Genomic DNA, 16,282 nt, shown 5'->3' on the forward strand with positions numbered 1-16,282 from the left:
GCTACCAGCCCACTGGAACAGGAACTGGGGAGGTTACGTGGTCCACCAGCATCCTACAAGGGCCTCAGGCAACCTGACCCCAGAATCCACATCACCAACCACACCCCATGCCACTCTCAGGGTGCCGATGACAGCAATTCTCAGGCCTGAAGGGCTGTGGGCTCCCTAATTCTAGAGGGAATCGGTGGGACCCAGAGCTGCACCGTAAGGCACCCCAAACAGTTCTAACAGCCAAGTCTCAAGAGCCCAGGTAAGCACTGTAGCCTGGGCCCTGCCTTGGCCTTATGACAAAATCAGTGGTGCCAACCGCTCGTGAAAGCAGCCTGGTTACCAAGGCCACAAGCAGAACAATCCCGATGCAGATGAGACAGCTCTGGGAAGCACATGCAGAGCCCTAAGCTGTTCCAAAAGGAAGTCTTTTCCAAGAACACACATGTGTGCTAACAGGTGGGCGGGGGTGCCAGGAGGCCACACCCACTCCTCCCCGCCAGGCAGGCCCAGGTTACATAACCCCAACCCCGAATCCGCACACAATGATCCTCCATAATGGACACCGGCCAAACCCTGGACTTACTCGTGGAGCACGTGGGACCAGTCCAGCCCGGAGAACACTCGCACTCAAACCCCAAGGAGGTCTCCTTGCAGCTGCCTCTGTTGTGGCACGGGTCAGAGAGGCAGGCGTGTTCCGCTACGGAAACCAAGAAGGGCAGTGGTTAAGGGAGGCCGGCGACAGCCACCTCCACCTCCCCCCTCATCGGAATCCCACGCCCACGCCACCATCACACATGCTTCCAGAACTGCAAGCAAGCGTGTAATATGAACCCTGCAGAGATGGGATGTCTAGGAAGAATGGAAGTCATCTTTCCCGCTACGCTGTCTCCAGCCACATTCCAGGGCATCTCAGGGCTGGGGTCACTGCATCTCTTGCCACCTCCTGCGCTAGCCAGCATCACCCATACAACTTTGAGGACTTGAAAGAAGCTTCAGAGACCCACAGGAGGGCTGGAGTGCCAGGGTCATCAACTCTGGCAACTATGGTCACTTTTTTTTTTTTTTTTTTTTTGACAGGCAGAGTGGACAGTGAGAGAGAGAGACAGAGAGAAAGGTCTTCCTTTGCCGTTGGTTCACCCTCCAATGGCCGCCGCGGCCGGCACGCTGCGGCCAGCGCACCGCGCTGATCCGATGGCAGGAGCCAGGAGCCAGGTGCTTTTCCTGGTCTCCCATGGGGTGCAGGGCCCAAGCACCTGGGCCATCCTCCACTGCACTCCCTGGCCACAGCAGAGGGCTGGCCTGGAAGAGGGGCAACCGGGACAGAATCCGGCGCCCCGACCGGGACTAGAACCCGGTGTGCCGGCGCCGCTAGGCGGAGGATTAGCCTATTGAGCCGCGGCGCTGGCCTTTTTTTTTTTTTTTTTAAAGTCCAAAGCTTGTACAGCCAAGTTTACAGAAAAATCTCAACAGATCTCACTGAGCGTGGAACACTCACCAATTTCACAGTTGGGTCCCGAATAGCCCTCAGGGCAGGAACATTGGTATTTGTCAGGACCGGTGTTGCTACAGGTCCCCCCGTTGAGACACGGCTGATGGGTCCCACAGTAATTGAGATCTGCCAAAAAAGATGCCAAAGTCACCACCAGACACCCGTCAAGACGACTAACCCTCCATGGTTCTACAGCCTCATGCCCCCTTTAAAAATGAAACAATCAACCCCACTTTAGACAAATTCAAACAGATTCAGAATCTTAAAAAAAAATCTCCCACTGTCCCCAGGTGCCCTCCCCTGTGGGTGTACCTTTGTCACAGAGCTGGCCGCCCCAGTTGGTCTCACAGAGGCACTGCCAGGGCTCATTGCAGGTGCCGTGGACGCATCCCGGGTGTGGGATGCACTTGTCACAGTACAGGCCCTGCCAGCCGTACTGGCACCTGCAAATAAAGCATATACACCCCCGCTCAGCCAGAGGGTTTTTTTTTTCTTTCTTTTTAAAGATTCATTTATTTATTTCAAAAGCAGAGAGACAGAGACAGAGATCTACCATCTGTAGGTTCATTCTCCAAATGCCCACAACGGACAGGGCTAGGACACGCTGAAGTCAGGAGCCCAGAACTCTATCTGGGTCTCCCATGTGGGTAGCAGGAACCCAAGTATGCCTCCCAGGCACTTTAGCGGGAAGCTGCATCAGAAGCACGGAGCAGTCAGAACTTGAACCCTGAACTCCCATATGGAACACACTGGCTTAACCCGCGGCGCCACAACACCTGTTCCCAGCCGCTTGAATACTCAGAACCGCAAAGGCAAAGCCTTTTCTGCTTTGTTTCTGGGGACAGGATGGTACACTTTGCAAGGCCCATCAGGGGACTCCTTATAAACAAACATTTTCACAGTTGGGCCAAGGTCCCCTTCCCAGCCGGTGCCGACAAAAGGAGAGCTGTTTGGGGAGAGGCCAGTGTGGGGACACCCTTCACAAAGCCACTCTCTTCTCAGGCTCCCACAAATGAGGGAGGGAGGGAGGGAGGATGGAATAAATCAATGCCAGGACCTGGTTGGGACAGACCATAGAAGGAAAGGACTCTGGTGACAACAAAAGCTATGCAAAGGCTGCACTTGCAGCTCCGCTGAGCTCTTTGTCTCAACAGCAAGTCGCGACCCCGGCACAGAGAAACGCAACAAGACACTAAGTGTGGCAGCAAACTGCCACGCAATGACAAGTTACAAAATCAAGTTGAGGAAGAGGCATCCTCCTTGGGGTAGACCCCCATCACATCCCTAACCCCAATTCTGCAGGGTGGCAGAGGGAAGCAGCAGCACTTGGAACCAATTCCATAGATAATTTGTGACCCATTACCATGGCTGTCCCTGCAAAATTTATAGTTATTTCTCACTTTGCAAGAAGAGGGGAAAAAAAGAAAAAAAAAAAAAAAGGTCAGCTGAGTTTATCTAGTATTGGGGGAGTCAAGTTTCCTTTATAAGCGCCTTGTTCAGCGGACTCTTTCGAGGCCAAATGGTGTCTTTGATCCCCAAACAAAAACACAAATATAAACCTTCACCTGGGTGGGAGAGAGGGCAGGGTCTCAAACCACTCTCCCCTCAAGTTTCAAGCCCTCTGAAACCCTAACCGCCCTCTCAAAAACCAAGCTTTCTCAAAAGGATGCAGGGAGAGCTCGCAAGAGCACCAAGTGGCCCGCTGCCGGAATGAAGGTGGGGGTGAACGTGGGACAGGCCCAACGTTTCCAGACTGGGACTTGGGAAGACCACGATCGGAACCAGCCGACCCGTAAGCCGCTCAGCTGCAACTCTGGAAAACAAACGCCAGTGCCCACCCCCACCCCCAAAGGAAAGGCTGGCTTTCAGTTTCCAGAGAGCTGGAGCTAGAGCAAATCCTTGTCATGGGAAAATTATAGGGATCTAGCTAATAGCTAATCACCCATGGCCGAGAATCAACTTAACCCCTGAGAACACTGACTAACCGCTTCCTAACTTCTAAAAACAAGCCATCCACACCCAAACACCAAGAACCACGAGAATGTGTGGTTTAAAATTAATCTGACACAGGATTCTGGTTCACGTAACACAGAACGTCCGTCTAAATGACAAGCGACTATTTCAACTAACTCATCTGGTAGAAATGACTTTAAGGAGCGGACACCCCCGTTGGGGGAGGAGGGGGCGGGGGGCAGCTGTTCCGTGGAGACTGACAGTCTTAGCCTGGAAGACAGGAAGAGTGAAACAACAGGCAAACGGCAATATCGCGGCTGTCTTTCCCTACCCTCCCCACAGCAGGGATTGCTACACCTCTCCGGCCCGCCTAATAAAAAAAGGAGAGGCAGCCGAGGACCCGGCCTCACCTCCTAACTAACGAGAGCGCAATCCCAAAGCATGAAAAAAGCAACCACAAGAGGCCACGGATGACTTCAAAAGAAAACAAATAAAAATACTGACCCTGAAGAGAGAGGCATCCACCAAGTTATCCCAGTTTAATAATATATGATTAAGATTCTCATGAGAAATTGAAGCCACTTTCCTCCGGTGATGATTCATCACTAAGTTTGATATCATTGGCAGGCATGTAATACAGTCAGCATGTGCACCCAGGAAAAGGAAACCCGTGTGCACTTGGGAACCAGAAAACCAGGGCAGTTTTCTCATGGCAGGGAGGAAGAAAAACAAAAAACCGTGTAATACATAATCCAAAAGACAACTGACAAGGCACTTGCCAGTCAGCCATCTCTCCAGCAGGACACGGCCTGCACTTCCTTAGCTGGAAGGTTCTGTTTTGCTTTTCTTTCAAGGGAGGGAAGAAGGAGCTGGGGTTGAGAGGCTATGCAAATGCCGCGTGGGAAAGTGGCACCTTAAGTAAACAAAGGCACCGCTGCGTGTCTGGGCAGGGAGTGGGAGGTGAGACTTCGAGAGAGAGAGAGAGAGAAAGGGCTCAACTCTGGAAACAAAGCCTGTTGTTCTGGCTGGGAGAGCCCTCCCCTGCAGCAGCACCGGCAGCAGCAGCAGCCGCCGCCGCGTGTTTATTCTGATGACAGTAGCACAAATCGTGGCCTCCGCCGATACGCATCTGAGCAGGGAGCAGTCACTAATAGCAGCACCGAAGTGACTTTCTCCACAACACCCTTAATTAGCAAGAGTGAGCGTAGGTGGATTCCTGCACACATCTGACAGCAATGCCGCTAAACCCTACAGTCACCTGCCACGCATGAGGGCATTGACGGGAGCCCCTTCGGCCTTCCACAAGATAAACTCTGTGAAATGCAGCAAGGGGTCCTTTCAGAAACACCTGTTCCTAGTCTCACCTCCTGCGAGTTCAGCGTCCCCTGCTGCATGGGACAGGAACAGATGGAGGGGCGGGGTTGTCAGGGTCAAGGCTTCAGAGCAGGAAGACATACTACGCAGCAACGTCATGGGGCAAACTTGTCAGATGCAGATTCCTGAGATCACAAACCTGCACCTCAACAATCCCCTGGCTCATCCTGGGAATTAGGCTTTGAGCACCGAACTCTGGGGGCAGCGATTCCTGACCTGAAGTAGGGTCCCCCTGCCATCCTGTGACAGCAGCATCCCTTGGGCACTCATTAGAGATGCAGACCAGGGCCCTCCCCAGCCCTGTGGAATCAGGATCTGCGTATTAGCAACAGCCCCAGGTACCATCCTAATTTGAGGTGCACTGGTTTGCACTCTGCTCCATAAGCTGCCCTTGGCTCAAGTCAGAGCAGCTTTGGGGGCACAAGCGGCAGGCCCCAAGGATCCATTTAGTGTCACATTCAATCTGCTAATCCTTACAACTTGAGGTTGGGGGCGGGGGGAGAGAGGGAAGTGCAAGACTGTCAGAACGCTGCAGACACCACCAATATTTCCCTTCCCAAATTGGCATAATATACATTTCAAGACGTCCCCCCAAACCGGAATCAAGACGCAGTCAGGGTAGGTCTCTGTTTGGCTTCTGCATTGTTCCTGGACCATAAAAGAACCAACTTCAAAGGCCAGCAGCAAAAGTCTACATTCATCAGGCTCAACTGACAAGATTCCAGCGCAGCCATTAACCTCTCAGCACCGGCCCAGCTCCCGCCTGCAAAGGGGCCAGGAGATTGTACTAATCCCATTCTAAAGAATGCTGGACTTTCGCCTATTGATGGGAAAAGTGGGGGAGGGCAGGCAGAGGAAACACCAGGGTGGAGGAGGAGAGGGGCACAGCAACAAACCCACATCCCTCCAATCGAGTCCATTAGCACTTTAAGGGAAGATTATGAACGTGTGTTATCAATTTACAGAACAGTTAATACATGAAGTCACCAGCTATGCCCATCAGAGTTTCCTTTTCTCCCCCCAAGAGAGAAGTGCTGTGTGCATTCCACTGGACAGCTGGTATAATTTAATAAGCTTCGGATGTGCCTATCTGATTTTTTTTTTTTGAAGCTTTCTCATCCTCCAAAGAAAAAGAGGCAATGCTCACAATAAAGTCAGCTCCTCTCTCTCACATTTAAGAAATGTTAAGAAGCAACAGACCAGTCGAGTCATTTACCTGCAGTCTCCTGGGAGTTTGCAAGACCCGTGCTTGGGGCTACAGCCCTGCCGGCAAATAGCTGTAAGAAATCACAGAAGGAAACATCAGCGCACTGCCTCCATCATGAGAACGGCCGCGTACATTAAGCCTACAAAATCCACGATGTTAAGAGTTCTCACGTTAAGGCCACCGGAAGGAGAGCAAGACGGGAGGGGCCCAAATAAGAAATCCAGCTTTAAATTTCAAGGCCATGCTGGCAGATCCTCCAAACACACATGGGGACAAAATGCAGGCGAGTGGATGGGGGAAGGGGTCCTCATCCAATCTCACTAAACAGCAATTTGCTCCTCTTGGAACCCCAATTCCCAGCCTGCCTACATCCACCTTTATCAAAAGAGAAAAAGAGAATCCTTTCTCATCCCACCTGCTCTGCCCATCAGGGTGCAGATGAGCTCCTAAAACCCCTACAACTGTTTGGTTTCAAAAATCTCATGGGAGCCACAGAGCCTTCCACGCTGGCCTCATTTGGCAAGCTAATCTGGTGACATTTTCTTCCCCAAGCAATTCTTTCTTTATATATATATATTATATATATATATGAAAGATTGATGTCTTAAAAATATTCATTCAACATCACGGGTTTAAGTGACTGTTACTGATTTTTAAAATGCCAACTATTTAAAATATGTCAATCAATTCCTCCTTTCATATGAATTCCAGAAGTGCCGCCCTTTTTAAAACTCTTGTCACCTGTCAGTTAAGAAAGCAGCATCACCCAGGAGACCTGCTCATTCCTCCCGCATGTCCCCAGGTGAGGGTTCAAAAATTCATTTGAGTTTCAACAAAGAATCTGCCCAGTTATCCTACAAAACGGGCAGTCTGTTAACTGTTCCTGAGGGGACAGTATATGGTTAACTAGAGTCACCCAGCAAGTTGTAGGAATTAGAAATCACTGAATTCTAGAAGGGGCAAGGACAGCAGACAGCACCCAGGACTCTAGAAACTTCTACGCCTTTGGGGCGGGGGAAAAGGGGGGCTCAATCCCACAGAAGTAGGAAGGAGCAGGCGAGCCTTGCTCCGTGCCCCAGCACCCAGGGATGCCCAGCAGAAGCTCACGGGGCTACTCCGAGCTCAGACGTCAGTGGGCTAACCCAGTCCCACTGCCATCTCTTCTGGGTCAGGCTCCTTAGCAGATCCTGAGAAGGGGACTCACACACAGGAGGAGAGGGAGGGAGGCAGATGGAGGGCAAGAGCTGGGCCAAGAGGTGGCCTCAGCTGGAATCTGGCTTCTGCCTGGTCCCAGGGGAGGCACAGGCGCACGCACGTGTGTGTGGGTGTGTGTGTGTGTATAGGGAAAGGGGACAGGCCTTCATACTCTGTCAGTCACTCACTGACCATGAGCTCTGGGGAAAGGAGCAGCTGGAAGCTACAAGGCGCCAGAGCGCTCAGCAGCTGGGGAATGGGTGCAACACAGCACTCCCAACAGCTTGCAGAGAACAGAACCTAAAGGTAAGCTCCCCTTGGTACAAAAAAAAAACTTTTCTGAAGTCCATATAATTCTTTGACAATACACATCTTCCGTGAACTTTTTTGCATGGTTTTCAAGACTCGTTTGCACCAAAATGTATGGGTTTATGCCTTTTGTCCCCCAAGCTCATCTGTTCAGCATCTTCGCACTTAGGCCTGTATTAACTCCCAAAACACCACCCCACCCGAGACAGGAACACACCATCGGACCGCCCAGTGGGCGAGTATCTGACGCCAAAAGCCACAGGCGCACGCACCTCTGTTACACTCGGGGCCCATCCAGCCTTCCATGCACGTTTTGTTGCCGTTCTGGTCGCAGGCATAGTGGCCAAAGAAGTCGTCTCTGGGCCGGCAGAACTTGTTGCAGCCAAAGCCGTAGTAGTAGTCATCACAGGTCACACGGATCTGGTACTCAAAGTGGGCCACCCCCGTGTTCTGCTTCAGCGTCTGCCACTGGCGGCTGGGGTTGATCATGCCCGAGTGGGAGGCCTTCTCAATAATGCTGTCTGGTTCTAGAGGCAAAAGATGAGCAAGAGAATCACATTAAGAATCCCCTCAGAGCCTCCTGCCCGGACCACGTCGGCTACATACATACATACATAAATAAATATGCATGATGCAAAATGCAAACAGTTGTACAAAAAGAGCAGAAAATGAAATGTTTGCACCCTCTTGCCAGAGGCAGACACTGCACTGTCGCCAGTTATGGACCCCCTGCCGGGTGCACAATCCTGCATTGCCCAGGAGCTCCTTTAAATAACTTACCTAGGGCCCCAACCTCGGGCCGTTAGGCTGTTTTTGCTTTTTGCTATTAACCAGAGCCCCGAGGTGCATGTGTACGTGGCACCAGCACTAAGAAGCATCCTAGTGGAGGCACACGAGTGCCACCAACCCCCTCTGTGCGCAGAGAATCCCAAAGGACTCTCCAGTGAAGCCCTGCCAATCCGCACTTCCACCAGCACAGGAAACTGCATTTCCAGCAGCAGTGCCAACAGGGTTGATTATGGCTTTCTGATCTCTCCGCCTGATACGTACCCAAGCATCTCCTGTTCTAATTAGCATCTAATTAAGTGATGGTGAACACCCTTTCAGGTGCTTAGCAAACCCTGCGTATGGGTTCCTGTGAGCTGCAACCTGTTCCTCCCTTTGCCAACCTTCTTGCTACCTTGTTGGCCCTCCCAATTTGCAAAGGCTCTTTATGTATTACAGAAGGTCACATGTAAGAAATTTCACGAGCCCAAAGGTCAACACTCTTCCCTTCCACCTTTAGAGTTTTGGGCTTTGCTTAGAAAAAGATTTGTCTATTTTTGTGGCCTCACTGGAATTCAAGGAATAGAATGAGTTACATTAAAAAAAAAATGCTAACACAGCCACCTTTCAAGCTGGGATTTCAATAGCAACACCGCAGACCTAATGTCTTTCACTTTTTCCCACCACCTAAAAGGCAGGTGGGAGAATAATTCACCCTTGTTTAGAGACAGGTAAGCGAGGTCAGTTCTGTGGCATAGGTTAAGCTGCTGCTTCAGTGCCAGCATCCCATGTGGGCATCAGCTTGAAACAGGTCATTAACGTTTGGGTTTTTTTTTTTTTTGTCTTTTTTGTGTTTTGTTTTTGCCAAGTTATCCTCTTTAAAGAGGGCTTTCTGAGGGGTCAGCTGCTGCCTGCGATGCCAGCGTCCTATGTGAGTATCGGTTCAAGTCCCCTTGGCTCCACTTCCAATCCAGCGCCTTAAGTCATCTGAGAAAGCAGTGGAAGATGGTCCAAGTGCCTGGGTTCCTACCACTCACATGGGAGACCTGGATGGCAATCCAGGTTCTTGGCTTTGGCCTGGATCAGCCCCAGCCATCTGGGGAGTGAAGCAGTGGATGGAAGATCTATCTCTGTCATTCTGCTTCTCAAATGAATAAATCTTTAAAAATAAATAAATAAAAATGCTTCCTAAGGAAAATAAGCCCAGAGTGCAAGTGGCTCTCGCAAGGACTAAGTGGTCCCTGCCCTGCCGTCACTTACAATCTAATCCGACATAAGAGACAGGTAGAAAAATCCGCTCCAAACACAGGTGCCAGGAGTTCAGGGGAGGGTTGTGCAAAGGCAGAAGCAGGGTACTAAGCCAGCACCCGTGCCTGGTTGTGTGTTTGTTTTCTTAAACCTGGCAGTGCTAACTCCTCACCACCTTGTCAAATTCAAGGCCACCTTGGAGAAACAGACTCGGGACCTGCTCACAAGGTCTGTGTGATTCTTACCCACCCACACGGCTGTTTTTCTAGGCCCTGAGCCTGTGCGCTCCCTCACAAAGCGAGCCTCACAAGCCCCGCAGGTGACCAGGAAAAGAAAGATTCCTGCGCGCTTCATCCGCACACTCCACTTCCAACACAGCCCTGGCATTCTCTCGACTGCCGCACGTGCCTTGAACAAGCCCACACACCTGCAGACCCACACCTGGGCATATAGCACTTGCACATATAGCACTTTTGTATTTGCAAAAACTTGAAGTTAATAAACACAGGCAAAAGACAAGCAAAAACGTCCCTCCATTAACTATGTTTGTTCTGCTGCTTTGGTCAAAATGTACTGCACAGTTACAAGATCTTCATGAAGAAAAGGATTTAAACACATTGCCCAGGACTCAAAAGCTTCCAGCGACTCTCAGGCCGGTATCAACAGCAAACAACTCCGGCAAGAGTCTGGGTGACCTGCAGGGTATGTACAGACTGACACGGAATGCTCAGCGGCTCACGGCCTTCTCCTTGTTTCCAGGAAATGCTGCGATGATCTCTTGAAAATCCTCAGGGGGCTCCAAGAAGCTGCCACCTGCTGCGGCAGGGTGCTGGCTTGTCCGTCACACGCTCTCCAGCGCCTGCACTGTTTGAGGGCGAATTTGCTACCTGCTTTTCGCGTGCTACTGCCTGAATCGCACTTCCCATCAGCGTGGGGCTTTCTGAATGTAACTGGGGCAGCTCCCTGGAGAGTGCAGCCTCGTGACCGGGACCGGATGTCACCACACCTCCCTGCAATCCTCAAGTGCCTGAAGACAGTGATCTCACAGAGCACCCACAACTGGCTTTTGGGCCAAGGGGGAAACCATGACAGACCCAGTGTCACGGCACCTGGCAAACCTAGATGGGAGTCTTAACCAAGGCGCCTAAGGAAAGCCTCGTCTCGTGCATGTCTATTTCTATTTACCTATTAAGCAATACAATAAACTTAAACCATGTACTCTGGGAGAGACAGAGTTAAGGCCTTTATACCCTCCCCCTGTCCCAAAATGTAACAGAAATGACTTCGGAGGACTGATGACAGGAGGGCCAAGCTCTGAAGATTCTAACACACACTAGAACAATCCTAGTCCACCCTGGACTTCCTTGAACTGTATTCTGCTCATAAGGGTTCGTTGTAGAACTGATGTTAGAAAGAATCCTGGCCTTCTAGTAAGTAAAGATGTATTTCCCAAATTCTGGGATATATCTTTAATTTCTATCAGAACTTAGGATGTTTGCAACTTGCTTGGGCCCCAAAGGGCAGCCCACTGCCTGGATTTCTCAGCCCTCATGGAGTCCAGTCCACCAGCAGGCACTCAGGATAAAAAGAAAAAGGAGCAAAACATACCAGGAGATCATGTACAAAGGCCCGGAGGCAGAGAACCTACCACGTTTGAGGATGGAAAGGCAACCGCTAGGGTATGGCTAGGATACAGAAGTGATGGACAAGCACATGGCATAGCAGACGAAGCTGTCAGGGAGACAAGGTCTTTGTGGGCCACATGATGATCTGTCCCCAGAACAGGAAGTCACCAAATGGTTGGCTTTTAGAAGTCAGGGAAACAATCAAATGTTATGCTCCGAGACCAGGACAGCAGGAAAATGGAGAAAGCACTGGAGGCAGATAGGGGCCCACCAGTCGGCAGGTACCCTAAGAGTTCAGAGTGAGCAGCTGGTGCCTTGGGCCAGCGCTATGGCAGTGGAGATGGTGGGAGGTGGCTATATTTGAGTGATGTGTCAATGATGAGATTTTCAGAACTTGGAGGTAGATTAACATACAGACGCTGAGAGAGTAGAGAGAGATGAGATGCCCAAGAGGCCTTCCAGATGTGTGGCTTACAGCACCGGGTGTTCATATACTGGTGCTTGTCTCCCAAAAGGGCTTTAGAAGAGGTCTGTGCTTTTGCAGAGGGAAGATCCTGAATTCTGATCCCCTGCTCCCCAGGGCTCACCGCGTGGGCCTCAGCAGCCTCCCAAGGTGTATTCCCGCCCGTCTTCCTTGTCCCCCTACAGGAATTCAGTTACTTCCCAGCCAAAGCCGAGAGGTCCCAGAAGCAGAAGATGGGGCCACTGGGAAAGGCAGACAGATGTGGGCAGCTCTGGACAAGCAAGCACCAGGTTCCCAGGGATGCTCCTTCCTGACCTGTGGGGCGAGGGAAGGCCACCCCTTGGGTGCTGGTGGGGTCTCTCTCTCTCTCGCATCCCTAACCAGTACCCTCACCCAACTCTTAGCACAAGCAGGAGCCACCTCAAGGATGTCCCGCCCTCCACATGGATGATTTAACAGCCAACAGGCAAGGGAAGGAGACCAGGCCTGCACCTGACTACCTGAAGAGCCTCTTTCTCCGCACTCCCCGCCCCCATCTTCCCAATGCTTAGTTACCATTGTCAACAGGTCACAGTGACATAACGCTCACTCAGTCCTCAATGTCTGTGGCAGCAGAGGGAGGGGAGAACAAACAAGTATCTGTGACCCTGACTGCCATCAGCCACAGCCAAGCTGGCACCATCCCCCAAACACACACACCCCCGTGGTAGGATGGGGTGCTGGCTCCCTGCATGCTCCCCACAGAGGAAGGCTCAGACCCTAGACATTCGCAGGCTCCCTTAAAGCAGGAATGATGACCTCAGAGCTGGACTGGGAGCTCCAAAACGAAGAGGAGTGACCCGGAGGGCATAGCAGCCTCAGGCACCCTGGGCTCAGCAAGGGTTCTCTGACCCAGAGCTGCCCCCTGGGCCAGCGGCACCGAAAGCCACCCTCAGAGCAGAAACCCAGCTCCAACAATGCCTATGCCGGACAGTCGCCAGTTTCAGGTTCTGTGAAACACCAAGACGAAGGGGCAAAGGATGCTAGCAGTGAGCACACAAAGAAAGCATCAGTAAGGGGGGAAGAAGTTGGGTCAAGGGGCCAGCATCCCATATGGGCGCAGGTTCGAGTCCCAGCTGCTCCACTTCCAATCCAGCTCTCTGCTATGGCCTGGGAAAGCAGTAGGAGATGGCCCACATCCTTGGGCCCCTGCACCCACGTTGGAGACCCGGGAGAAGCTCCTGGCTCCAGATCTGCCCAGCTCCAGCCATTGTGGCCATTTGGGAAGTGAACCAGCGGATGGAAGACCTCTCTCTGTCTCTTCCTCTCACTGTAACTCTACCTCTCAAAGTATTAAAATAAAAAGTTGGGTCAAGTCTTCATCATGCACGGACCAAGAGCCTTCAATATGAATTGGGGTTTCTAATGACAGCCACCCAGGCTCTGCAGGCACACAGGGTACCAGCAGTTTCAGCCCCATGAGGGAAAACATACATTGAAGTTAGGAAGAGCAAGGCTGCTGTAGTGGCCAGACTGCTACCTTCTCATCACACGCCCTCTGTGGCTTCTCCACCCAAACCCACCCACGCAGTCCAGTCCAGGAAAGTGACCTGTGCAGAAAACGGAGCATCTCTCCAAGGGGATGAGACAGGTAATGGCTCCGAGGCCCTGGAATTCTGCCTCAATAAAAGGCTTGTGGTGTGCATTGTGGGAAATCCAGACGGGCCTGAAGCTCACCTGCCCACCGAGGGAAATTCAAGGCCGGTCTTTAGAGCCCAGAGCCACCTGGATGGGTTTATCTTTCTGATGGGAGATTAAACACTCAAAAGTTTAAATGGACTTTTAAAAAGTCATGACTTTGATCCCTGAGCAGCCTACAAGGTTTTAAAGTTGTAAAACCATTAAGATCTCTATCCCAAAGATAATCTAGGTCCCTTATTTCTTATTCAGGGGACTGAGTTAACTGGGAGTCTGTTCTGGCCACTTAATATTCCAAGCCCGGATGCCAGGCAGAGTTGAGCAGCAGACTCCACTGAAAGGCGGGCACCAGGCTGGGCGAGCCAGGGGCAGGGGGCAGTCACAGTTCCGACAGGCACTGAGGACACAGAGCCAGCTCTGCCAGGTCCCCCGACGTGATACTTACGAACAGTGTCGTTACTGGAATCCCACGCCTCCACAAGCAACGTGTAGGACCTCTGCAAGACAGAGAAACAACGGCTTAGCCGGTCAGCAGCAGTGCTCAGCTCTCCAGGCCTTCTCTTACAGCCCGCCCAACAGAGCCCCGAGGCCAAAATGAAGATTCTACTGTCCACTGCATGGAGGTCTTGGGTGTCTAAATGTAGACCGGGTCCCCTCCCCTCTCGCACACTCTCCCCAGGGTGACAAACGACTTGGTGGGGACCCACTGGGGCTATTACATCGAGGTGGTCCTAAGTCCCCATCAAGAAATGTCACCTCTCCATGAGAGAGCACTCAGCATATGGTTTTTCTCAAAAAGTTTCCAAACCCTAACCCTAATGCAAGGGAAAATACATACACACACACACACACACACACACACACACACACACACAGAAAGAATTTATTCTAAGTTAACCTACCCAGGTATCTGTACCAAAGGGGTATTGCTAAGGTTACACTTTGGGGCCTGGTGGGGCGGTCCCCAGGGAGGCCCCCTTTTCCTTTTCAGAACCCCTTTGAAAGCCCTGTCTGTGTGAGACCATCCCAGCTCCCACAAGTATCAGGTAACCCTAGGAAGCAGGAGGGGGTAGGCGCAAAGAGACTCCCAAGACAAAGGCGGCCGCCTAACTTGGGCGGTGGGGCCGAGGGGTCAGACTGCGGGGAAGAATGTACAAAGGGAGAAATCCCCGCACACCCATGGGTTATATTTATTGATGAACTTATCTGTCAATAAGATCTAACATTCCAGGCATAATCAGAGTCTACTAACTAAACAAATCCCCTGGATACGGGCAAGATGCCAGCTTTCATACTGAAGGCACTTTTTTTATCTTCCAGGCTTATCTCACGATTGCCTACCTCCTCTCTCCCCCTCCCCAAAACCCACACTATTAGAAAGTGCCCGGTCTTACTCAAATCTTCATTTGTAGTCATTTACAATGAGGTCAGTCTCACAAAACACCAGGGTTTCAATGAACTGTCTGCTCTGTCTCTTGGCACTGGTGAAATACACCCAGGGCAGGTGGGCAGCCCAGGAACGTGAACCTGTCGGTGCATCCCTGCTCAGCTCAGTCAGAAACCCACACACTGGAAGTGTGTACTGATGAGCTAATGCTGGGCCGCCAAGCAAAGAGGCACCTGACAAGGCAAGTGCAAAGAAAGGGAGCAGGAGGAAAAAAAAAAAGCTTCATTCATAATTGGAGGCAAGCTCACTGCTCTCAAGGCGACACAGCAGGTCTCCTCTGAATATAAAAATATCTCCAAGATAGACCCAGCCTTGGAATTCAGCCGAAATATGTTTCATACTCAAAGCAGAGTAGGATCCCATTTCGTTCACTGATAACTGTGGGAAAATGCTCAGAGAAGCAAGCAGAACCGGGCAAGCCAGGGCACATACCCAGGCCTCTTCTGTGAGTGGCCATGGGTCCAAGTTCATTGTCGTCGTCGTTAATATTTTATTGGTGAAAGTTACACCTTATTTACAGCCTCTTTAAGTCTCTTAGGACTTCCTACAAATTACAGGACTCTTCCCAGAGAGCAGCAAGAAATTATGTTTCTCAACTGATTCTAGACAACAGCCTGGTGGAAACGAGGCCGGATGTGTGGCCAATTCCGTATAATTAAGCCCTTCGTTCGCTGGTCACGTCGAGGCCCACGTCCTGCACTTCAACAATATTGCTGTAATTAATTCTCTGATTAAATGCATTGATACCGAGAGTTCTGACAGACTTGCATAAGCGCTAAACACATAATACCCACAAATGCCACTGCTAGGGAGGACACCCCGGGACTGGACTGGCATGGCAGCAGTAGCCCCGCTCCAGTACCCACGGAACGAGGCTTCCTTAGGTCTTGCACAACCAAGCAAGGAGCTGCTGACCAACACCACCCCACCTGGAGGGAAACTGACGACTCACTAGGCTCTTAAGAGGCCTGGCTTGGTAGTGACTGCCACAGTCCACCTTCCTTTTCCAGGACAGACACGAGGGGAGGCTGCAGCCCTGTAAGCGCAGCAGAGCCTAAGGAACTTTCTAGCTCCCTTGTCTCACAGAAGGGATGAGAGCTCGGAGACTTGCCTCCTGGAGCCTGGATCTTCAGAGAAGAGGATTCCCTCCAAGGCTCCTATTAGGCACTCTTACCTCCCACTCCATCCCCACACTATAGATCAACAATCAAGATAACCCAGCAATGATTATTAGTTGCTAGGGAACTTTAATTTTTCCCAGGCCCACGCTTGACCTCTGTACATCCCCGAGGATCCATCTAGACACTCAGATCCTAGACCGGGCACACCAAAGCAGGTGCCAGGCCTCAGATCAGCAATCCGCTCAGATGAATTGCCCCAACCCATCAGTCACTGCAAACCTGACCCCCAGCGAGGGCCCCCAGTCCTGTATTCAAACTTAAGTTTTCCAACTTAAGTTCAGGCCAAGAAAACAGGAAAGACCTGGGCTTTTCATGATTTCAAACTAGAAAAACTAAGACTCTTAGGCAGGGTCACCTGG

The 16,282-nt window shown here is 51.3% G+C and overlaps 1 protein-coding gene across 2 annotated transcripts in view; it reads right to left on the bottom strand.

Annotated features, from left to right (window-relative positions):
* The window catches only part of JAG1 (jagged canonical Notch ligand 1), a 36,132-nt gene that overhangs the window by 12,551 nt on the left and 7,299 nt on the right, over positions 1 to 16,282 (bottom strand). For both annotated transcript variants that reach the window (XM_002710971.6, XM_089307328.1), the window contains 6 exons: positions 13,741 to 13,792; positions 7,790 to 8,044; positions 6,024 to 6,084; positions 1,793 to 1,923; positions 1,487 to 1,606; positions 575 to 688 (listed from right to left, as the gene is read on the bottom strand). In XM_002710971.6, the coding sequence (XP_002711017.3) occupies positions 575 to 688; positions 1,487 to 1,606; positions 1,793 to 1,923; positions 6,024 to 6,084; positions 7,790 to 8,044; positions 13,741 to 13,792 (733 nt within the window). The remainder of the gene's footprint in view (positions 1 to 574; positions 689 to 1,486; positions 1,607 to 1,792; positions 1,924 to 6,023; positions 6,085 to 7,789; positions 8,045 to 13,740; positions 13,793 to 16,282) is intronic.

Source organism: Oryctolagus cuniculus, chromosome 11, assembly GCF_051225735.1.
Source record: "Oryctolagus cuniculus isolate XC-2025 breed Fujian yellow rabbit chromosome 11, ASM5122573v1, whole genome shotgun sequence".
Lineage (NCBI taxonomy): Eukaryota > Metazoa > Chordata > Mammalia > Lagomorpha > Leporidae > Oryctolagus > Oryctolagus cuniculus.